This window comes from Podarcis muralis, chromosome 14 (genome assembly GCF_964188315.1).
Source record: "Podarcis muralis chromosome 14, rPodMur119.hap1.1, whole genome shotgun sequence".
Taxonomy (NCBI): Eukaryota; Metazoa; Chordata; class Lepidosauria; order Squamata; family Lacertidae; genus Podarcis; species Podarcis muralis.
This window is the reverse complement of record NC_135668.1, coordinates 23,388,025-23,412,312: the sequence shown is the minus strand read 5'-3', so window position 1 is coordinate 23,412,312 and position 24,288 is coordinate 23,388,025. Positions and strand designations below refer to the sequence as shown.

General features: G+C 45.6%; 1 protein-coding gene and 1 long non-coding RNA gene across 5 annotated transcripts in view; one reads left to right on the top strand and one right to left on the bottom strand.

The window, feature by feature from the left end:
* The first annotated feature begins 67 nt into the window (after positions 1-67).
* On the top strand, positions 68-22,819 carry LOC114583954 (uncharacterized). Of its 2 annotated transcripts, XR_013390668.1 has the most exons (4): positions 68-2,613; positions 12,908-12,961; positions 18,691-18,744; positions 22,690-22,819. It is a non-coding gene; the product is annotated as an uncharacterized LOC114583954 (long non-coding RNA). The 2 variants fall into 2 exon arrangements; XR_003703616.2 differs by lacking the exon at positions 12,908-12,961.
* ADAMTS17 (ADAM metallopeptidase with thrombospondin type 1 motif 17) overlaps positions 13,316-24,288 on the bottom strand; it is a 173,567-nt gene continuing 162,594 nt past the window's right edge. For 2 of the 3 annotated variants that reach the window (XM_028705340.2, XM_028705341.2), the window contains 2 exons: positions 22,643-22,820; positions 13,316-19,354 (listed from right to left, as the gene is read on the bottom strand). In XM_028705340.2, the coding sequence (XP_028561173.2) occupies positions 19,203-19,354; positions 22,643-22,820 (330 nt within the window). In that variant the 3' untranslated portion in view covers positions 13,316-19,202. The remainder of the gene's footprint in view (positions 19,355-22,642; positions 22,821-24,288) is intronic. The other variant, XR_013390667.1, reaches the window with a different exon arrangement.

Here is a 24,288-nt window from a genome sequence, read left to right as displayed (position 1 = left end):
AGCATCGCAGCCAATCACCTGCTAGAATGGGCACGGCTAGGGCTTGGTGGGCGGAGGCGGGCGTAGAGCAGTTCCTTGAAGTCAAGTTCGGCGGAGAGGTCAGCGCAGGAACGTGCCTCGGGAGGCGGAGGAGGGAAGCGCGCGTTGGCCTTAAAGGAACAGCAGCCTTGTTTGTTTGTTTTTTAACCCCCTTCTTTCTTTGCTCCCCATAGATATTGGAAGGTGTGGGGAAAGGCAGTACTCTAGCAGCAGTAGCAGGGGGCTGAGCTTGCTGGGGCCTCGTATGAAGGCCGCTTCATAATTGCTGTCAAGAATAAATTGCTCCAGTATACCTGAAGGAGCGTCTCCACCCCCATCGTTCTGCCCGGACGCTGAGGTCCAGCGCCGAGGGCCTTCTGGCGGTTCCCTCATTGCGAGAAGCAAAGCTACAGGGAACCAGGCAGAGGGCCTTTTCGGTAGTGGCGCCCACCCTGTGGAACACCCTTCCAGCAGATGTCAAAGCGATAAACAACTACCTGACATTCAGAAGACATCTTAAGGCAGCCCTGTTCAGGGAAGTTTTTAATGTATGATATTTTAGTGGGGTTTTTGGTTTCTATGGAAGCCACCCAGAGTGGCTGGGGAAACCCAGCCAGATGGGCGGGGTACAAATAATAAATTATTATTATTATTATGAGGTAATTGTTGCAGCCAAATTCCTAGGAACAGGGGATGCAGCCTTGTTTATTTACTGCATTTTTATACCACCCTCTCCTCCAAAGATGGGACGCGGGTGGCGCTGTGGGTTAAACCACAGAGCCTAGGACTTGCTGATCAGAAGGTCAGTGGTTCGAATCCCCGCGACGGGGTGAGCTCCCGTTGCTCGGTCCCTGCTCCTGCTAACCTAGCAGTTTGAAAGCACATCAAAGTGCAAGTAGATAAATAGGTACCACTCCGGCGGGAAGGTAAACGGCATTTCCATGCGCTGCTCTGGTTCGCCAAAAGCGGCTTAGTCATGCTGGCCACATGACCCGGAAGCTGTACGCCGGCTCCCTCAGCCAATAAAGCGAGATGAGCACCGCAACCCCAGAGTCGGTCACGACTGGACCTAATGGTCAGGGGTCCCTTTACCTTTACCTCCTCCAAAGAGTTCAAGGGGATGCCCTTGTTTTTCCTCCCCTTCCCCGTTTTAGCCTCACAACAACCCTGCGGCGTAGGTGAGGCTGGGAGACAGCGACTGGGCGAGGTCACGCAGGTCTGAACCCCCAGAGTTTTTCCAAGCCCTAGGCCTAAAATCAGCTTAGTAAATTTGCAACAAGGCTGTAAAATAGTCCAGTAGTCCAGATAGTCCAGTATCATTCTCTCCATATTGCTGGTGGAAGGCTGGGGATTTTAACCCGGGGCTCCTTGGTCGTAGGCCAGCACTCTAACCACTACACTGCACTGGCTCTCAAGTCAGGATAACTTTGCATCAATGAAGACAAGGAAGACTTTGCTTAGACCTGCAATTCCTGTTGCATGCACCTAGACACAGAAAGTGTTTCCAACTTTATTTTGTTCCTTGCTTTCTAATTTTGTAGGATATGTTTGATACACATTTACTATGTTCTTCCAGCTTGTCTGTGATGTAAACTGTGCCAGCTCTTGCCAGGGAATGGCCCTCCTTTTTCCAAGAGCTGCGTGTGAGATTTCTGCTTCTCGCACGCAGTGGCGTAGCGTGGATTGTCAGCACCCGGGGCAAGGCAAGTAATTTGCGCCCCCTAACCCATGGATTTGCGCCCCCTAACCCGTGGATTTGCGCCCCCTAACCTGTGGATTTGCCCTAACCCCAGATGTTGCGCCCGGTGCGGCCGGCCCCCCCTGCACCCCCCACGCTACGCCACTGCTCGCACGCAGTCCATGCAAGCAATAATTTTCACATGCCTCCCTTTGTACACACATTCTTGAGTTCTTGTAGGGGAACTCCAAGTTGCACATGCCCCAGGCCCCATAAACCCTCTGGGAGCCCCTGGTTCTGCTGGTGAGCTTCCGAAGAGACATCTGCTTGGCCACTGTGAGAATGGAGTGCTGGTCTAATGGGCCCTTGGCTTGGTACAGCTGGGTTCTCCTTGGCCTCTGCCATTGTTGGACCATGCAATTGGCCAGGCTATTAGGAGCCTTTTGCTGATCAAAAGAACAATTCAGGTTTTAGCAGCAGACTTCAGACACAGAGCTGGAGAACAACACCCTGTTGTTTTGGAACTGATTGTGCATCGCCCATGGCTTTGGTCTGGATCAAACAATATGGCATGCATTAGGCCAGCCTTTGCCAACCCAGTGCCCTCCAGATGTTCTGGATCCCAACTGGGTCTGCGTGCTGTCTGGGGCTAATGGGAGTTGTAATCCAAAACATCTGGATGACACCAGGTTGGCAAAGGATTAAATAGGCTTTTCTGTCTTTCCTCTCTTGAAATCTTTCTTTTTTTAATAGAGCAACATTCATGGGCAAGGAGCTTAAACGTGCAAGTTGAAAGATCTTTGCCCCAAAGACCTTGCAATCTAACCTTCTGCACAGGGGATATGTGTGTTCCTCCTCAGTGAATTAATTCCAGCTATCGCAACATCACTGCCTGGGGAGAAGCTGATTTGAGCGAGGTATGTAAATTTGGCGCCGGTCTGTTTACCTTGGCACTTACTTTCTCTTTCTTTCTTTCTTTCTTTCTTTCTTTCTTTCTTTCTTTCTTTCACAGAATTTTAATAAGATGTTCCTTGGATGGAGAATGTTTGTGTGTGACAAAACTACTGACAGCCTCACATGTGTTATCACATGTGTGTGGTTTTGTGCCAAAGCAGGCATGATTCTTAACTAAACAAACTTGGGACTCAGTTTGTTTTGGGACCCAAGTTGTTTTTATTATTATTATTATTATTATTATTATTATTATTATTATTATTATTATCATTAGATTTCATTTCATCAGTTGCTTTTTACAATAAAAAGTCTCACAGCAACTTGACAAAAATACAATATGGTATGTGACTTTTCAGACTAAACCTTTAGTGCAGCTGCACTGTGGAGCACATCTTCCCTCAAAATTAGACAGGCATAGTTTTCATCCTATTCTAACACCTTTAAAAAATTACCCAGGCCTTACTAGATGAGCAAGTCTATTCGCTGATAGGAACTTGTCTCCATTTTTTGGAACCTTATATTACCTGCTTTGTTGTATGGTATTCTATGATACTTCTAAACGCTTAGCAGTTCACCCATATTTAAAACAAATGAAAACATAATTGTCACGAGGATGAAGCAGGATAACTCTATGTGAAAGGTAGATGAATCTGTCAATCTCTGTTTCTCTCTGTTTCTCACTTTTCCAATATTTAATTCAGTTCTTCACATTTCCACACCGCTTTGCTGCTATTGTTTTTTAAGTCCACATGGAAGGCACCAGCATTTTAATGCAAATTTCTCCTAATATGCACATTCTTGTATGCAATTTTTGCATAATATTCACAAAACAATTTCCCATTGTATAATGCATTTTTGTATGCTGTTTTCACTTGTATGCACAGTTTACCCTGGAAAATGATTTTTTGCACTTTATTTGACTAAAGAACTGCCTTGCAAAATTTGAAGTGTGAATTTTGAAGGATGGCTGCATTTTGGTTCGTGTATTATTCTGGCAAGTACAAATTAAGTGGGCTTGCCTTTAAATCCAAACTGAGTCAGATTTGTCCTGCCTCCCTTATATATAACTGTTATAATGATAATTCTCCAGAGCCCTAGACTGGACTTCCCTTTGTTTTGCATATATCATTCTAAAAACACTTGGGTGTTCTCCAGCCAAGGCTCAGGCTGCAGCTGTTCAAATTGGCATCCAACTTGAAAGCTTTGTCCAGTACTTGCACAATTAGATATTGCAACCCATAAATCGTTTGAGCGATTATTACTTTCGACGTGATTCCTAATCTGGGATTAATAAAAAGCGGAGCCTAGTGAGATGGCAGATTGTCTTTTTCATCATAGTTGGCCATGTGGGAATCCCTCTTAACGAGATCAATGGCAAAGAGTCAAGGCATTTTCAGAACTCAAAGGTGGCCAGTGAAAGGGAGGTCTTTTTATAATCCTTTTGTGCTGGTAACCTCTGGCACTTAGCATGTGTGTGTGGGTTTTTTTTGCAATTTTTAATATTTTGCTTTGTCTAATGCTGTGTTTCCCAAACTTGGGTCTCCAGCTGCTTTTGGACTACAATTCCCATCATCCCTTGCTAGCTAGGGATGGTGGGAGTTGTATTCCAAAAACAGCCGGAGGCCCACGTTTGGGAAACACTGGTCTAATGGGACAACAGGTTAGCTTTAGTGAAGGACAACAGGCTTGCCATCTCTTGCTGCATTTAGAAGAACGTATGGAGCTTCCTTATACCAAGTTAGCATAGTCTACACCAGGGATAGCCAATGTGGTGGAAGCCTCCAGATGTCATTGGACCACAACTCCCATCAGTCCGAGATACCATAACCAAATGATCAGGGCTGATGGAAATTGCAGTCCAACAGCATCTGGAGGTCACCACATTGGCTATCAACAGAGGTCTTTCCCAGCCCTACCTGATGCCATGGATTGGACTTGGGGCCTTGTGCAAGCAAACCAGATACACCCTACCCATGTCCTCTTCCTTGTATTTCTTTATCTATAGTTGGATATTCTACAGCACTCATATTAAAGGATAGAGGTCAGAAATGGAATGGAGAGCCTGAGGCCCTCTGGGTGTTGCTGGGAGTTGAAGTGCAAGATTCATGGCAGATGAGGCTATGAATAACTACTAGCCAACGGGGGCTATGTTCTACTTCCATTGCTGGAGGAATGCCATTAGATGGGTATCACAAGGGCACTGCTGCTCACACGTCCTGCTTGCTGACCCGTCAAGGACACGGACTCTGCAATCACCACCTGAGGCCCTTCTTTGGGTGCCTCCTCCATGAAGAACGGGCCTTTTCTGCAGTGGCTCCCTGTTTGTGGAAATGCTCTCCCCAGGGAGGTTCAGCTGTCGCCTTCATTGTACACTTTTAGACACCAGGCGAAAATGTTCCTCTTCAACCAGGCCTTTAGCTGATTGACAGCCTATGACATAGACTCTATGTCATTTTAAGTGGAGTTTATTGTTTCGTTTATTTTTGTTCTTGTTTTTATTGTGCACCTTGTGGTTTTATTCTGTATTTTTATGTTACGAACAACCCTGAAATCTGTGGATGAAGGGCAGTATACAAATTTAATTAACAACAACAACAACAACAACAACAACCAAATATTGCATGTTTAAATTTAACATTTGGTTGTTGTTATTATTAACAACTAACTTAGATATGATGCATTTCGTGTTGTTAAAACAGAAAGATAAGTTTAGGCTTGATAAGGAAGTAAGGGTTGCATTTTTAAAATCGCCCCCTTGAGAACAGAATAGGAGGGGGAAATACAAACACTTCCCCCATGGCTTCAAAATTCTGGAATTTTTACATCTCATCCCACTCAGTGCTTCTGGGTTGTTTAGTCGTTTAGTCGTGTCCGACTCTTCATGACCACATGGACCAGAGCACGCCTCCCGCAGTTTGGTCAGACTCATGTTTGTAGCTTCGAGAACACTGTCCAACCATCTCGTCCTCTGTCGTCCCCTTCTTCTTGTGCCCTCCATCTTTCCCAACATCAGGGTCTTTTCCAGGGAGTCTTCTCTTCTCATGAGGTGGCCAAAGTATTGGAGCCTCAGCTTCACGATCTGTCCTTCCAGTGAGCACTCAGGGCTGATTTCCTTAAGAATGGATGCGTTTGATCTTCTTGCAGTCCATGGGACTCTCAAGAGTCTCCTCCAGCACCATAATTCAAAAGCATCAATTCTTCGGCAATCAGCCTTCTTTACGGTCCAGCTCTCACTTCCATACATCACTACTGGGAAAACCATGGCTTTAACTATACGGACCTTTGTTGGCAAGGTGATGGCTCTGCTTTTTAAGATGCTGTCTAGGTTTGTCATTGCTTTTCTCCCAAGAAGCAGGCGTCTTTTAATTTTGTGACTGCTGTCACCATCTGCAGTGATCATGGAGCCCAAGAAAGTAAAATCTCTCACTGCCTCCATTTCTTCCCCTTATATTTGCCAGGAGGTGATGGGCCCAGTAGCCATGATCTTCATTTTTTTGATGTTGAGCTTCAGACCGTATTTTGCGCTCTCCTCTTTCACCCTCATTAAAAGGTTCTTTAATGCTTCTGGGTACGATAGTTATTTGCCTTATTCGGTAACAGGTTATTGAAGGCATAAAGTTTGGCAAAGTATTGGTTGTGATTCCAGTTCACTTCCATGTTTGTGATGTGTATATAATTTGATAAGTATCCTTTATTTTCTTTTTGACAAGTGTCCTTTATCTCAAGGGAAAATTTCCCTCAAGCAAGGTGCAAATTTCCCCTCAGGATGAAAACGTTGAAGGAGCAATTTAACAATTAGTCAGCAGGTGATGCTGTTGCCATAGATTATAACAAAATGTCTCCTCACAAGCTCCTTGTGAATGTAATAAGCCCTGTTTTCTGCTATATATTCTGGTCATAAGTTGGTACAGTGTCTGCTGAGGAGATGAAATAGGGTCAGGCTGGATCTGTGTAATTAGGGGCCACAAGAAAAGATGCCTGTGTGGTGCTCAGACAGAGTCTGAGGCCAGGAAATACCTAATCCTCACCCCAAATGGGAGTGTTGGCAGAGGTGGTTCTACCATTCGCTGAAGAAGGCTGCGAAGGGACAAGATTTTGGAAGTCAAGAGCTTTGTGTGCCACAAAGCCTGTCTTTGGGGCTGGCCCTACCATTAGGTGGGTTTGTTTATTTATTTTACAACTTCATATACCATTAAATGCCAAAATAGGGTTCTAAGAAGTCTGAGGCAGTATATTCTGGAAGCGGTGGTGCCAGCCTCCTGGCTGATTTCCCTGACCTCGCCATCTCCAAATTCCCCTCAGGGCCCAAACTCGAAACTTGTGGCAGTAGAGCGCATGATTTGCATGCATAGAATCCCCATGCTCAGTCCCCAGCATCACCAGGTTAGGCTGTGGAAAGTCAACAGCAATTCCACACGCAGCTTACGCAGGAAAAAGAATTGACTGAAGGAGCTGCCTGCCTCAAAGCACCCTCTATTTCTTTGGCAACAAATTGCCCCTTGTTTTCGTAACAAAGGGGGTATGTAGTAGACTTGCCTACGTAAGGCTGTTGGCTTAGCAAAAGAAATGGGTCTGACCATTTCAACAGGCCTCCTCTTCTCCAAACCCCAGTCTTACAACTATTGAATCATATGGTTGGTAGTGATTTTAGCCCAACCTCAGTCCTGCAATGCTCTTTTATGATAGTTTTAGTGGTGTTAGTTTTGCTGAGCTGTAGCCTGCCTGAGATCTATGTTCTGGATAGGGTATGGGTAGGGCAGTGGCATGCAGTGAATTTTTTCTTAAGGGTACAGTTATTGGCAGAGGCGCCAGCTTGCAAGGGTGATGTTGGGGGCATCATATGTGTGATGTTGTCCTGACATTGTGTGTGAGAGAGCATCATGCCTCCCTAAGCTGAACAGGATGCTGGAGCCCTTTTGCCTCCTTCCCAAATCTGGGTGGACTTTGGGAAGGTGGCTCTTGGACCATGTTGAAGTATTACGCCTCCCTCCCTAAGCCAGGCAGATGAGTCCTAGGCTTTGGGAAGGAGGCACCAGGATTTAATACTTTAATACTCTAATTTACTGGGAGCATTTAGGGGGCTAGCCTAGTCTCCTGACGGCACACCACTGGGTATGGGGAACTCTTGGCCATCCAGGTGTTGCTGAACTACAGCAAGTATGAACCTCAGCAAGTATGGCCAATGATCAGGGCTGATGGGAATTGTAGTTCAGCAACATCTGGAGGGCTAAAGGTTCCCTGAACCTGTTCTACAGAGAAGCAGGGAAGAGATGTACGGTAACTAGCAGGAAATAAAACAATTAACAATAAAGCATTAAAAATGTGGGAGGTGATGATAGGGAAATATTTTGCTTTGCTGAGCCCAACTTCTAATAAACCTACATGTGTGCGCACATATCATTAGTCCTGTTTTGTTGAAACCTTCAGTTATACCGTCAATAATAATTTGATTATTGTTTGAGACCAAACATCGCAAAATGAGAGATTAGGACGGTTGCCATGTGACCAAATGCAAGTTATCTCATAAGTATGCTTGTCCCTGTTCAAAGAAGTGTGGCTAATGGGCAGTGATGCGTTGTCCATACTAAAATCAAGGAATGGGGAAGTAGTCATGCAACTGGTGTTTGAGATGCAACTGGTTTTCCCTCCCTCCCTCCGTCCCCAGACTTCTCTTCTGAGAGAAGTATGGCAATGCAGTCAGATTACAGAGCCTGAAGCTTGGAGGGAGGCTGCAGTGAGCACTTCCAGAAGGAGACTGCAGAGGACCCAAGAGCATTTGGGAAATTTGCTGTGATATGTCGCTGCTAGATAAAAAGAGGAATGAGGCAGCTCTGGCATCTCAACAAAAGGATTTCTAACAGCAGAGCTGAGGGAAATCTCTGCTCGGGTCACCAGAGAGCTGCTGTTCATCAGCACTGGGTTAGGCTGGTTGGAGCAATGGTCTTGAGTGCGTATAAGGCAGCTTTGCGAGGCACAGCATGTATTAATTACCCTCAAAGTTGAATAATTACTGCTGGTGCAACTGGCGACTGCAATTATTCATGGAAAAGAAAGTAGACTTGTCTTGGATGCACCTTATGTGATTTTGCCAGGGAGAAACGTGTGGGGAAGCAAATGAATTTGCAGGCTGTAAAACAGCAAGCGAGCGAGAGAGAAATGGCTGAAGTTTTGTTAACCACCTGTGCATTTTTTTAGGTCATGGAGCAAGTCTGTTGGACAGAGTGCTTCTGTCCCGCCAGCAGCTTCCACTCTCCATCTGAGAGCTGGAGGAAATTCCTGGAGTCCCATGATATAGACATGTGCGTGGCTCAAGAAAATGCAGGCGGAGCTGGGCCAAGTGACAGCTCGCACTCCAGCTTTGCTGCCTGCATAACAAATGCCTTCTAAAGAAAACTGGAAAGTCTCCTCCAAGTAAATTTGTCTGGCAAAGGTTAGGACCCAGTATTAATGTAGGTTGTCTAGCTACTAGATTTCTTGTTTCTGACTTAACTGTCTATGGGAAACAGACCTTTTTACAGGATCTCTACTGAAGTCATTGGCTTTTAATAATAATGTTGTTGCTGTTGTTGTTGTCAATCGATCAGTTAAACTTATACCCCTCTTACTCCTTCCTCTCCAAAGAATCCAGGGCATTAAACACACAAAAGATAAAACAATAAAAACATCTAAAGACAATTCCACTACAGATACAACCTTCAAAAGGCTTAGTGAAAGAGGAAGGTCTGCGGTAGGTGCCAAAAAGACAACAGAGATGGTGCTTGTCTAATATTAAAAGTGCTATTTGAAGCAGCCGCCCCCTTCTCCTTTAAATGAAGGGGTGTGTGTGTGTGTGTGTGCTTCAAACAGTGCTTTTGCAAAGCGCCTTAAGGCAGCCCCTGCACTCAACATTTCAGTTGAAATGGGAGTGTGGGGACTGCTTTACATCACTTCTCAAAAGTGCTGTTTGAAGCAGCTTGTACACTTCTCTTGCCCCCTCTCAGGAGAAACGCATGAACTGTTTCAAAAAGCGCTTTTGAGAAGTGCTTTAATCTCCACTCATCAGTCGATGAGCAGGGATTGCCTTGACTACACAACACAACATGTTTCTCTACTTAGAACATGGGACACAGCCAACTCACAGGATTAAATACAGGCCTCCCAGACCTCATCAGGGCAGATGGGCATGCTTTGAGGATAATGGCTTTGTGGACCAAACTGGATTCACTGGTGGGCCAAGATTAGCCTCCAGCCTGGAGGTTCTCCACCCCTGGTCTACCCTGACTGGCAACTACTCTGCAGGGTTTCGGGCAGAGAGTGTCTCCCAGCCCAACCTGGAGATGGCAGGGATTGAACCTGGGACTTACTACTGGCAAAGCAGGTGGTCTATCACCAAGCCACAGCTCTTCCCCCAGTGGGTTGTTTGACTTGTTGGCCACAAGGGGAACTTGTGGTTTTGGATCACACTCTCAAAGCTAAAATGCCAGCATCTTTCTTTTTTGCCAGCCCCACAGATTTTGTGTACATTTTTATCTGCAGGTAAAAAAACCTTGATTGATTCATCTACCCAAGGGAGCAGTTCTAAAGAGCTTTAGACTTAAGGGTTTTTGTTTTGTTTTTAAGGAGGCTGGTAATGCTCAGCTGCATTTCTGGGGATTGAAATGAGAAGGTGTTCCATTATCTGGCTTGCTGGAAAGGAATTCCCATCCAGAGAAAACCTCTTAATGTACAAACAGTCAGACTGGCTTGCTGGTAAACTCTCAAGAGACTGGTAAAGCCGTCAGCTTCTCTGAAGACTTGAGAGCGAGTGGAGGGAACAGGTGGACTCTGAGGACTGGGGAGCGATTGCTATGCTCTGAAAAGTAAAACAAAAAACCCCAGCCGCCCTGGGATTCTTATTCAGGCACCGTTTTTTGAAGCACTGTAATGGTCTGGTTTTGCCTGTCCCCGATGAACTCAATAGAAGACTGTTCCAAAGGGAGCTGGAAGCAAGAGGGAAGGTACACGGGGCTGTTGTCCCTTGGAAATCATCCAATCCTATGCTGGTTGTACCTGCCAGACCCACTGTAGATGCAGCTCAAAATTACAGGAGGGCGTTTATTGGCAGAAGTCTCCAATGCCTCCAGCCAAACCTATTACAGCATTAATTCTCACCCTCCCAACTTAATGCAATGCCTCTTGGCTTCCTAGGGAGCCCCCACAGGCCTTTTGTTGTTTAGGGAGTTCAACAATTACAATCTCATCTGGCTCCTGCGCATGATGGACTCTTCCAAGGCTAATGATGTGTTAATAGAGAGCGACCTTTGGACAAGGCCTGTTGTGTTTTGCTGCCGTTTTATAGCCTCGATGGGAGGCTGCCTCGGTTAGTACCTCTGATACCTCCAAGAACAGGAAGCCTCCTTGTGCTGGGAAGGCAGCATTGGATCGAGGAATGGTTATTATTAATATTATTAAAAATTGTATACCGCCCTTCATCCGAAGATCACAGGGCGGTTCACAATATAAAAATACAAAATGATAACACAAGATACGTAATTCAAAAACCATAAACAAATTAATAGCCCCTCCTCCCACAAACACATTGAAAAAGTCATAGAATGTTTAGTCAGCCAAAGGCCTGGTTATCGAGAAACATTTTTGCCTGGCACCTAAGGATATGTAATGAAGGGGCCAGGCAAGCCTTCCTGGGGAAAGCATTCCAGAAAGGGGGAGCCACCACAGAAGAGGTTCTCATGTTGCCACCCTCTGGAACTCTCATGGAGGGAGTATATGAAAAAAGCCCCCAGATGAAGATGGCAAGGTCTGAGAAAGTTCATATGGAGAGAGGCATTCCTTGAGGTATTGCAGTCCTGATCCATTTAAGGATTTATAGGTTGAAACCAGAACTTTGAATCGAGCCTGGAAACTAACTGGCAGCCATTGCAGTCGGGCTAGGATTGGTGTAATATGCTCAGACTATTTTGCGTAGGTGAGATGGGGCACTGGGGCAGGCTTCCCTTTGCCAACCAAAGGTGCAAAAAGGGTGGCTTCCTCAAGAGGAGGAAGAATTCTAGCAGTTGTGGAGGAAAGCCAGATGAACAGCTCACCTCTTCCACTGATGGTCTCTGGCTGCTGCTACCTCCAAGAGCGAAGCAATAGTTCTCCAGCAGTGAAGCTGGTCAATGTACCGTGGAGCTTATAGTCAGCTAAGCTTCTAGGGCTGCCTTCAATGGGCTGATTTGGCACTTGTACCCTGTTCCCTGGCGCTGTGGGTTAAACCCCAGAGCCTAGAGCTTGCCGATTAGAAGTTCGGCAGTTTGAATCCCCGTGACGGGGTGAGCTCCCGTTGCTCGGTCCCTGCTCCTGCCAACCTAGCAGTTCGAAAGCACGTCAAAGTGCAAGTAGATAAATAGGTACCACTCCGGTGGGAAGGTAAACAGCGTTTCTGTGTGCTGCTCTGGTTCGCCAGAAGCGGCTTAGTCAAGCTGGCCATATGACCCGGAAGTTGTACGCCGTCTCCCTCGGCCAATAAAGTGAGATGAGCGCCGCAACCCCAGAGTCGGCCACGACTGGACCTAATGGTCAAGGGTCCCTTTACCTTTTACCCTGTTCCCACGTAGCCTCTCCAGTGGTCTGTTTTCGCTCCGAGTGTTGCCACTTGGTGTTCAGTTGGTAACTAGAGTTTTGAGTACATACAGTTTGATTGCAGCATTGGGTTTGTGGGAGAAGAGTCGTCTCCAGTCTCTCTTGGCCTGAGCAGTAATATTGTTCAGGGTGTTGCCACTCCCCATGCCCCACTTTCGGTCCAGCTCTGGCTGTTACAAGGGCCTTGCAGCTGTGCCAGCACCAACATTCTTTACTGTGTTTTACTGCCTCAATAAAAGTACAGGAAGCTACCTAAAACAAGCCAGGCCAATGGTCCCTCCAGCTCTGTATTGTCTATGCTGACTGGCAGAGGCTCTCCAGCATTTCATGCAGAGGGTCTCTCCCAGCCCTACTTGGAGATGCCAGGGATTGAACCTGGGACCTTCTGCATGCAAAGCAGATGCTCTAACCACTAATGTGCAGAGCACACTGGCTTGAGCCTGTGGGGCAGTTGGCAACTGACTCCCTGGGCAAATTGAGCCCCATCATAACAATTACAGTGGAACCTCAAGTTGCGGGCGTAATCCGTCCTGGAGGCACGTCCGCAACTCAAAGCATTCGCATCCAGAAGCGCCGCGTCTGCACGTGCCACGATTTAGTGCTTCTGTGCATGCACGAGCGTCAAAACCCAGAAGTAACTTGTTCCGCTACTTCCAGGTTGCCGCGAGACACAAGATGAAAACACGCAACCTGAAGCGGACGCAACATGAAGTATGACTGTAGAGAGGGGCTAGGACCCAGAGGAAGTGATTTCATTTCCTGATATTCTGGTGGGGCTGCAGCAGTCAAAGGGCCATTTAGTCCATGCTTTTTCAGATGTTGCCAATGATGACACATAACACATCATGTTCCATTGGCTTGTGTCCGTTATGGATTCTGCAGCCTTAATTGTGGCTGCACATGAGGCCCCTGCTAAATACAATTTTGGCCTGCTGGAAATGCAGTTGAACTGACTCTCTCTGCACAAGAGAAAGCAAGTATGAGTTTAGGATCATGGTGCCAACAGAGCAAGCTATCCAGAAGCAACTCAGGTCTGCATGATACAGGTAAAAGCAAGGCTTGCAATTATTATGGAAAAAATACATTTATTATTGTTGTTATTGCTGCTGTTATTATCTTATACATGTTGAACCTTTTAAAAAAAATCCCCAAATTGGAATCTCTTTTAATTTACAATTTGTTGCATTATGCTTTACTGGAATTATTATTATTATTGTTTGTTTACAGCACCAGAGTAGGGTGGGGCAAGGAATTAGAAATATTACCAATGGCTACAGTTCATATGAAAATTAATTACTGGGAAATATATCTATATCTATATATATATACACACACACACATTTTTGCACTTGGTATTGAAAAACGTAACACGGTATTATTACCTTGCATTAGAATAAAATAAAATATCAGTATCCAACTGCAAAGGTGTTTGTTTGTTTGTTTTAAAAAATCATATAGACAAAAGACAAAAAGATAGCACCATATGATAGTGAGAATCTACACTCCGTATGTGACAACTTGTGCAATTACAAATGTACAGTACTTAAAAGCAGCACATAGAAAATGGATTTTAGACAATGGGATTCCTACCCTTGTAGGGCTGGGCTCAAAGGAAGCAAACCAAAGGCGTTGCTGTAGCTACACTGAAACCAACAGGTGCCTACACAGTAAGTACAGATGAAGAAGCCACAGCCACTGTATATATTCTGGCTGCGGGTGCTTGATGTGGCATTGATGCTCCACATGAACCCATGTTAATTGCAGTGTACACACAACATTGCTGGCATCAAAATGGCATTTAATCTGGATTTTCCTTTTCCCAAGAAAGCGTGGTAAATTAAAAAACAACAACACAAAAACAGGTTGCATGTAGGATTAAAGTCACTTACTGGCATACTTGCTGCACTGCTGGAAGATTGTTGTGCAAGGGACAACACAATGGCATGACAAAAGATCTGTGCGTTTAATGGGGAGATGGGCAATAGGACTGGTTTAGGAGACGGAAGGTGAAAAAGAAAATGCTGTGAACTTCAGCCTTGCTTCAGATCTTGCAATGGCCCACCAGACTTTTTCAAAACCAAATTTTATTTGAACAAACCCTTGCACCATCTCAGCAACCGTTTTGGAAACTGCCCTCAATTTCAAGCACTTAATTCACTGTACAGAAGGGATGGTGGGAACCCATGGCCAGGGGTGCCAACTTGAATAAAATATTGGGGGGCAGGTAAGCCCTGTCCTGCATAATCCATCACATGACACAGCACACACAAACCATTTGAACAGCAATGCTCTTCAACTAAGCCCCTCTAATATTTTATTGGAGGGGACTGAAGGGGCCTCAACCACTAGGAGTTGGCTTCCATGCCCGTGGCACTCTAGATGTTGCTAGACTCAATTGCCCATCTTTCCTGCCTGTTAGGCATGCTGGGCTGGGACTGGTGGAAATTATAGAGTCCAACTGCACTGGGAAAACCACAAGTCCTCCATCCCTGCTATACAGCATAAGTTTAAGAGTGGCATGTTGGGTCAAAGGAAGACCTAGCCTAGGGTTCTGTTTCCAGTGATCCTCCAAGAAGGCACACCATCTGTGCCTTGAAGGGGCTACCCTTTCCATGTTGTTTATCCCCAGCACAAAATATTTAGAGGTACACTTCTTCTGTGTACAGAGGCTCCATTAGCAATTGTTGCTAACACCAATTAGGCCCTAGCTCCCATGGATTTGGCTACACCCTTTTAAAAAAAGCCATCTAAACTAATTCTCAGTCATACAACCCAGTCTCTGTATCTGCAAGGCTAGCATTTCATAGTGCAAGGCAAACAATACCTTCAGCATGCAGGATCATGGCTCTTTTGATTGCAGCCTAATCCATGATGCTGTGAGCTAGCTGATGAGGTCTGGCTATTCGGACCAGTGCCAAAGTGATGGAAATGAGTTGAAGCTTCTCTGCCAGTCCTCCTAGCACAAAGGCCAGCCTGCTACCCACTCCATCCCAAACAAGACTTTTTCACAGCACAGAACTGCTGGATTGGGGTCTGAAAGGAACCCTGGCACAACACTGGCACTCTGGAGGGTACAGGCAGGCTATCAGCCTGGGATGGGCCTGATCTCACAGAGCAGAAGCAGAATGAGGATGGGATGATCATTTTACTAGAAGCATCTGACCAGGGATCGCCTTAGTATGTTGGTTTGGTTCGTTCATGAACAGTTTCCTAGATGTAGCCATAACATCTAAGAGACACCAGCAAAGAGGCCTGAAATGCAGTCTGAAGGTCTTTCTATGATTGATTTTGAGGAGGAGAATAAGGAATACTATAAAGACATAACACAGGCCAAAAGCATTACTACAAACGCCAAGTGAACTCAACAAGATAAACTGGATTGGATAATTAGTAGCTACACTGTACAGAAATTTGACAGAATCCAGAGAAAGTTGGGCAAATTTTTATTTTTTGCGGGGTGGTGGAATATATTACCTTTATCACATATTCCTCATCTCGGAAGCTCACAGAGTAGTGGAAGTCAGGTTGTTTTATTGTAACCGTGTTTAGGTTGACTTCCCCAAGACCACCAAGTGAGCTTCCAGGCTGAGGAGGGATTTGAACCCAAGTCTCCCAGTAAAGTGCAGTCCTAAGCATGTTTATTCAGAAGTAACTCCTAGCGAATTCCTACCACAGTCACTCACCAATGAGACTTGTGTACACCATCAATCAGCCAATGTCCAGTTGGTCCCAATCCAACACAAACTCTCTGGATTAGATCTGAGGTTAGCTCCCATAAGCTAGACAAGAAACAAAGGGTTGTAGCCAAGGTTAGCCTACCTCAGAGGAGGCCCACTGAAAGTAATGTGCCTAAGTTAGTTATCATGTCTATTCATTTCAGTGGGTGTACTCTTGAGTAGGTCTAGCAATGGATCCAATCCAAAACGTGTAAGCTTTCCCCATCTTAGGGAAGTTTTAGACTACAACTTCCATCAGCCCCAGTCAGCACAGTCATATGATGCTGGGGAGTGATAGGAGCACAGCTGATGGGAGTTGTAGTTAAAAACAACAGGAGGGTAGGCAGTTGGGGAAGGATGTACTAGACTCACCACCAAGACTACACAGTGTCTTTGCATATGGCTGCCAAGTCATCGTTGCAGCCCTGCCTGTAACTATATGTATAAAGAATAAAGAACCACAGAACCCTGCCCCACAAACAACCTGATAATACAGAAGCAGGCTAGCACCAATGAAGCTCAGCGAGTGAATAAGCTCCTTTTGATCCAAACATTCCCATTGCCTTGAGAAGGGTTAGAAGCTGGTCCTGAATTTTTGAGCACCGTTATCTTTATTTCCATCTTGATAAGATCCCAGGTCCGCACACTGGAAAACCCAGTTCATTGTCCGACATCTGCCATGCCTGAGGGGTTTTTTAAAAACCAATTTGTCTAGTAGATTGATTTCAATGTCGTTTCATTAGGATGAACTTTTTAAAAAACAAAAACAAAATGCATGTCTGACTGCACATCCAGAGATCTTTGTGAGTTCTGATTTCAACTCGGGGCCATTTCTGTATTAGGGGTGTCAGAATGTCCTAATATGAACTTGGCCTTCCAGTCAACAGAGTTGCAGAGGACAGAGTGGCTTCATGGAGCAGAGCCTCCCATTTGCTACCTACTTGTCACCGTAGCGAAGGTGTTGAGGTGGAGATTCACAGCTTAATCTTCAGCACTGTGGCTGGAGATGCAAACATCTGACCTGAATGCACTTTGTTTAACAGAACATGTTTAAATTGGCACACCCATGAAAGCGGCAATGCTTCTCTCTGCTTACAGCACTGCTTGCCATAGAGCCTGTGAAAGGTACCGTCTGAGCTGCATCGGTCTTCCACAGCAACCCTCAGAAATGACATTTCTACTCCATTTTATTTCTTTGGAGAGAGAGGGAGAAAAGATTCCCACCACTGAATGCAAGAGTGGCTGGGGCGGTGGGGTAGAGCTGTCCTCCCAGCAGTGGTGTCGCTGCTGCTTATCTGAACAGTGGGAGGGCTGGTGGGGTGGGACAGCAGCAAGGTTCAGCACCGCAGTAGGAGATCCAGATTGGCTGTGCTGGTGATGCTGTGCTGGGTCCTTCCTGCAGCCCTGTCCTGCCTCTGTACCATCCAGGTGAGCTGTAACATCAATGCCGCTGTTGGGAGGGCAGCTCTGTGGCACTACTCCACTGGTCCAGATTGGAAACGATAAATGATGTCCAGACCGGAGTGTGGGTGTGGAAGAAGAGAAACAGGGATATGCCTTCTGCCCAGGAAGAGATAAAGTAACGATTCTCTCCCAAAATAACAGAGCCGAGAAGATTTAACCCCTCTTCCTGCTAACCCCTGTCCCCCAGATTCAACACATCAATTCTAATACTGTGATCGCCGCACAGATGTCCAGACTTGTTGCAAAATAATAGGCAGCACAGGAATGGGAACCTGTGGTTCTCCAGAGGTTACTGGACTAAAGCTCTTACCTTCCCTGACCACCGGCCCTGATGACTGAGACTGATGGAGATTGGAGTCCAACAACCTCCAGAGGGCCACAGGTTCCCCATGCCGGACATAAGCTTTCAATGCTTAGCGCTGACCCTTCCACTGAAATTTCTGTGCCACATGTGGAGGTTTATTATGCAGCTGCAGTGGTGGGTGCAGTGGGCCAGGCATGTTTTTATGCAGCTCAGCTGGGCTACTGAAACTGGTCTGATGGAAAACTTCACGATTGAACTTGATGTACCACTGTAGAGTTATGAAGCATTTTGAGTTAAACTGGGTCTCCTGGGATCATTACAGTCGTCTTCTATTTATGTATTGCAACACTGGATAAATAAAGCACCTTAATAAAAAACAAAACAAGGCAAAAGAGAATATATGTTGGCAGAGAGGAAGCGGAATGTCAGCCCTTGATTCGGTTTTCTTCTTCTTTTCACTCCTTTAAAATTATACTCAGTGGAATGCTGGCAGCAGCTGTGGCGAGCTTTCTGCAGAGATTTCAGATGCGTTCATCCACTGCTGTTTGGCTTTCAGGAGCTTTTCTAGCAATGCCTCTTTTTAAAAAAAATAAAAAAATTAAGCATTTCATTAATGGTTCTTGCTTTCAAGCCACCCGGCCTCCGCCCGCACTTTCGGGCTGGGAATGGAACGTAGAAGCCAAAGGCTGAAGCATTAAGTAATGTCTCTATCTACACTGAGTTATTTGCCAGAGGCTTACCCTGTTGAGGTACATGTAACTTTAGTCAATTTAATCACTTTTCAAATCTTTTCCTTTTTTTTTTTTTAAGTAAAGGAAAATGGTAGCAAGCCATCCAGTGGCTGGAAATAATCTATATATTACTGGGGGGCGGGGGGGGAAGTCACAACGTCAAAACATCATAAAAATCTCTAGGATTGGCTTGGAGACGAATTTTTCTTTCTTTCTCTTTTTCAGTCGTGGATTGCTTTGGTTCACCCGGTCTGCAAAAGGAGTTTCAAGTCCTATTAGGTAAGCGTTGGAATCCACCAAGTCTGAGTGGCTTGCTGAAGATCTGGTAGGCAGCTTACCCTCAAGCTTGCAACTTTCCCTGGCTGCACTGGGCCAAGGTCCATCTATTCAAGCATTTTGACATTTTAACAGTGGCCAGCCAGGTGCCGCTGGTGCCCAGTGGAAATGGCCATCCCCTGTTGTTGGTCACCAGCACCTGGCATTCAGAGGTAGACTGCCTCTGTGCATTTGGGGGGGGGGTCCATTTTGCATTCATGGCTGTTTAGCTATCGACAGACCTATCCCCCCCCCCATGAATTTTGTCTAATCCTTAAAAGAAAAAGAAAAAAAAGCCATCTAAGCTAAGTGGCTATTGCCACTATCTTGTGGCAGGCAGTTCCATAAGTTAATGACACATTTTTTTTATGAAGCAGTACATAGGAGCTGTAATACCCTAAAGGAGCAAAAGGCGGGTGTCATTAACTTTTCAGTTGCATCTTGCTTGCATAGAAGTCTCTGCAGGTCTGGCAACAGCGCTGATACCACCTCATGTCCTGGCAGAGATTTTTCTCCCGAATCACGCGGCAGTATACCATCCACTGGTCGCCTGTGCACTTGTAGGTCAGAGCAGCTTTTGGAATATAATGTGGGGCGGGAGGAAGAGAGAGAAAAAAAAGATAGAAAAAGTTTTCTGGGGAAGAGCCTGGGACCACAGGGAAAGGGTTACACAACCCACAATACTCTGTATTTATGAACATATAAAAACTGCCTTATCTGGAGCCCAGTCCATTAGCTCGTCTATCCAGGTATTCTGACTGGCAGTGGTTTTTGAGGGTTTCCTCCCAGCCCTCTTACCCTTAGGTAGGCAAACGAAGGCCCGGGGGCCGGATCTGGCCCAGTCGCCTTCTAAATCCGGCCCGCGGATGGTCCAGGAATCAGCATGTTTTTACACGAGTAGAATGTGTGCTTTTATTTAAATGTGTCTGGGGGTTATTTGTGGGGCATAGGATTTCGTTCGTTGTTTTTTTCAAAATATAGTCTGGCCCCCCGCAAAGTCTGAGGGACAGTGGACCAGCCCCCTGCTGAAAAAGTTTACTGACCCCTGCTCTTACCCCAAGTCATTTTAACTGGGGACTGAACTGTGGGCAGTGTTTTCCCTGTGTGGTTAAATTAACTTCAAACACATCACCTGAATAAACTTTACAACAAACTTGGAAGGCAGGCCAGAATGATCAAGGCTCTGGAGTGTGGATGCATGCACTAGGGCTAACAGTCATGCAGAGGAATAGCTAGGCACAGCTGATCCATTCTGTATCTCTTATTTGTCCCAGTCTTAAGTTCAGTTGTTGACATCTGTTTGAGATTTATTTAAGGTAAAGGTAAAGGTACCCCTGCCTGTACGGGCCAGTCTTGCCAGACTTTAGGGTTGTGCGCCCATCTCACTCTATAGGCCGGGAGCCAGCGCTGTCCGCAGACACTTCCGGGTCACGTGGCCAGCGTGACAAGCTGCATCTGGCAAGCCAGCGCAGCACACGGAACGCCGTTTACCTTCCCGCTGGTAAGCGGTCCCTATTTATCTACTTGCACCCGGGGGTGCTTTCGAACTGCTAGGTTGGCAGGCGCTGGGACCGAACGACGGGAGTGCACCCCGCCGTGGGGATTCAAACCGCCGACCTTTCGATCGGCAAGTCCTAGGCGCTGAGGCTTTAACCCACAGTGCCACCCGCGTCCCTGAGATTTATTTATTTATTCATTTATTAAAGAACCCTCATGGAAATTTGTCAGGATTTTACTGTGGTGTTTTCCTCGTTGTACACATTCTTGTAAAGCAACTTTCCCTAATACAATGCATTTTTCTTGCATAATTTTCACTGCCATGTGCATTTTTTGAACACATTACAGTGGTACCTTGGTTTTCGAACGTCTCCGTTGATGAACATTTTGGTTTTCAAATGCCGTAAATGCTTTGGTTTTCGAACACGCTTCAGAAGTCAAACATGCCACGCGGCTTCCACTGAGTGCAAGATCCTGAGGCCTGGCTGTCGGCTACTGAGTTTTCAGTTTTCGAAAGTTTCAGAACTCAAACGGTCTTCCGGAACGGATTATGTTCAAAAACCAAGGTACCACTGCACAGTACTTGATTGGAGAAGTGCATGGCAAAATTAGGAGAATTGTGAATTTTGAAGGATGGGAGCGTTTCTGTTCTCATCTTGTTATGGAAAGAGAAAATTAGGTAGATTTGCCTTTAAATACCAACTGGATCACATTTCTCCTCCATCTCCACCTGGTCACCCTGAAGCTTGCCTAAGGCTGCCTAGTAAGTCATAGCTGCTGGGAAACTTGAACCACTTCACGCAGGCCCCGTGCTGCTGCCATAGCTCTCATGAAATATACAGAGTCTAAGGTTGGGAGGGTCTGAAGCTGCTCCTCCACCAGTCCTTTCCACCACCCCTACTGGTGCCAGGTGAACATAGAGGCTCCCTTTACTGATCTGGGAGGAAGGTGGTGGCACAGATCAGCGATGCAGGAGGTGCCCTGGCTGAATCTCTTCTCAGAGTTTTATAATATACAGCAGGTGTGGGAGATCTTTGGCCCTGCAGGTGTTGCTGAATGACATTCTCCTATCACTCCTGGCCATCGGCCATGCTTGCTAGGGCTGATGGGAGTTGTAGTCCAGCAACTTCTAGAGAGTCAAAGGTTCCTCACTCCTGATATACACACATGAGCACTATGCTAAGACCTGGCAAACTAGGGTGGGTGTTTACTTCAGTACTTGACTTCCTGGGAATCTCCATTTTCACTTGTGTGTGTGCTTTGTTTTTTTAAACACAAGTTTGTAGCCCTCGCAATTAGCAGGCACATTTAAAAATGTTTGTTCAGAGCACTGTATACCCAGGGACCTCCCACTTATCATACATGGGAAATATTTGAAGTGGACATTTTCCAAATTAAGGCCAAATGTTTCCTTCTCACAGAAGAGGGAATCCACGTGTGTCAGGAGGGTCAACTAGACAAAAGCTTTCCTCCTGGGAGTAGTAGTGATTTCAGGGGTGGGGTGTTTCATCAGGACTGCAGTGGAAGAAAGGAAAGATATGAACCTTCACGCCCCCTTGCCTGTGGCTTCCAGTCTGGTTCCCCCACCCTTCCATGGACATTGTTTGGGAAGGGGGAACCCCTAGACATGTTAATTGCATTTAATCAAGGCCGAACAGCGACATCAGGCAGGCATCTTTTTTTGAAGGTTCTGAATAGCCGCTTTTTAAAAATGCTTTTTAAAGACTACTTTTATTGTTTTATTATTTTTGTAAACTGCTTTGAGGTTTTATTACAATCAAGTGGTACATATATACACGTGAAATAAAACAAATATATAAATATACTTGGTGTGGCTGAATAAGTCTATCCAGACATGTAGAAGCCATCCCAGTATTTTAATGTGGTTTTAGCTTATAGCGGATTTTAATTATTTTTGAATGCTTTAAATATGTGTTTTTAACTGGGATTTTTTTTTACTGATAATTTTAGTGTTGTTCCCTCCCCTTTTGCAAACTGCTTTGAGGTTCTATTATAATCAAGTGGCATATAAATATTGTGAAATAACTAAAATAAGCTTGATGTTACAGATCAAGCCGTTATTGGATCTCCTGCTGCTTTTGTCCACTTTTAAGCAATGTTGGGGGCTCCAGTCAGAGTAATGCTGGTGGGACAGAGATGGGATTGATCAGAATAGCATCAGTAGGGGAGGGGTGCAGTTTTCCTGATCTAAATGCCCCATCCTCTGAGGTGCTTTTAACCCTGCTGTGCAAATCTGCCGAGCCATACCTGTTCTGACACTCTACACATCAACACAAAGTCGTTTGAGAATGGTCGCTAGCTTCAGAGTTTGTTTCTTTAGGGTGACAAATGCAGCCATACTTACCAAGTCTTGGTGAGGTAATTGTGTTCACATTGATCTTCTCGTTACAGGCCTCTTGGTGACACTGTCGGTAGGCTGCAGGCTTGGAGAGGACAGGGCATTCATTGCCATGGCGCCCCGTGACCTTGTGCATGCACTGTACCACGCGGGACTGAAGGCCTTTCCCACAAGTTGAGGAGCACTGGAGAAGAGAAGGTGACCTTGGTGAATTGTATATAACAGTCAGAAGGCCCATGAAGACAGCGGAGAGGCTCTTGGGATGACATCAGATGATGCCCAAATTGGCTTTGAAAATCCCTGGCAAGTAATGCAGTTAGCTGATGCTCAAACCGCAATATTTTTGGACAGCTTCCCTTTAAAGAAGGTTGTGCAATTGAGCTCTGCTGGCTAACCCTGTCCCTCAGGAGTCTTCCAGTCTCCGTTCATGGCAGGGCCCACACCACAGGAAGAGGAGGAGGAAACAACCCTTTGAGACAAGGGGAGAAGCTATTGTGGCCGTTCAGAGACAACAAAGAGGCTCCAGTCCAGTCTGTGAGGTGGGGTGGAGTGGAAGACCACTGGAAATCAGGAATGGGGCCCCTGGTCAGAACTGGTGCATCCTGCACTTTTTTTAACATGTTCCAGTCATCTGCACACTATGAAAACAAATTTGCAATGTCTTCTACACAGGCACACATACTTCAACATCTTTTATTGTGAAATGTGAAAAAAGTTCTCTCCCTGCCAAGTTGTTTCTAATCTAATAAACATAATATGTTATATTTTCCCATGCAAATGGGGAAAGTGACTCAGCTGCCTTCCTTGCACCACCAGGAAAGTGCAAATCCCCCGACCAGGTTGCTGTTCTGATAGTTCCACTCAACTTGCAGCTAACAGCAGCAGAAACAAATTGAAGCGACATAGGATTTGGCTGTTAACTCTCACTTCTCTGCATTGACCCTGTTGCTTTAAACACCTATGGTGATATACATTGTACCTCCCTTGCCAACACATGATGCATGTATGCTCTCCATTGTTGCTCTTCTTGATCTCTCCATTTCCTCCATATGTAGCTTGGAAGTCTAACATTACTAAATATAACCATATCCTCACACTTGGGGCTAGGTCCATATAAATCTATCTGGGTGGTCCTTTCAACACAAGCAGACAGACCTGGTTTCTCGACAATGCCCAGCCCTTCTCACAGCTATTCCCAGCTTCAAAAGGGTTTGAAAGCATTAACACACGTTTGCATGATCCTGCCATGAAGCATGCAAAAGATCTATTGCAGCCTGTGGTCAGTGGAAGAGTCACAATTATGCCCCTAAACCATGTCATATGTGGGATACGAATTTACCTGTTGCTTGACTAGTATCTCTCATGTTTATGAAGATTTTATCAAATCAAAATGGATGCACATTTGTGTGGAGATACACATACACACCACTCAGGGGTCTGTATTGCAAACGGCAAATGTTTACCTGCCTCTACATTTATGTGTCTGCATCTATGAGCCCACAGAGAGGGCAAAGATTCAAGGTTTCCTCCGCCTTTTCCACAATTTCTGCCAGCTCTGCTTCTCAGTACACAAAGAACCACCAAGTGTGTGTGTTTTTTCTCTTTCCTTGCCTTGAGCTTAGTTTGATTGCTTCTCCTGGGAAACCAAGATC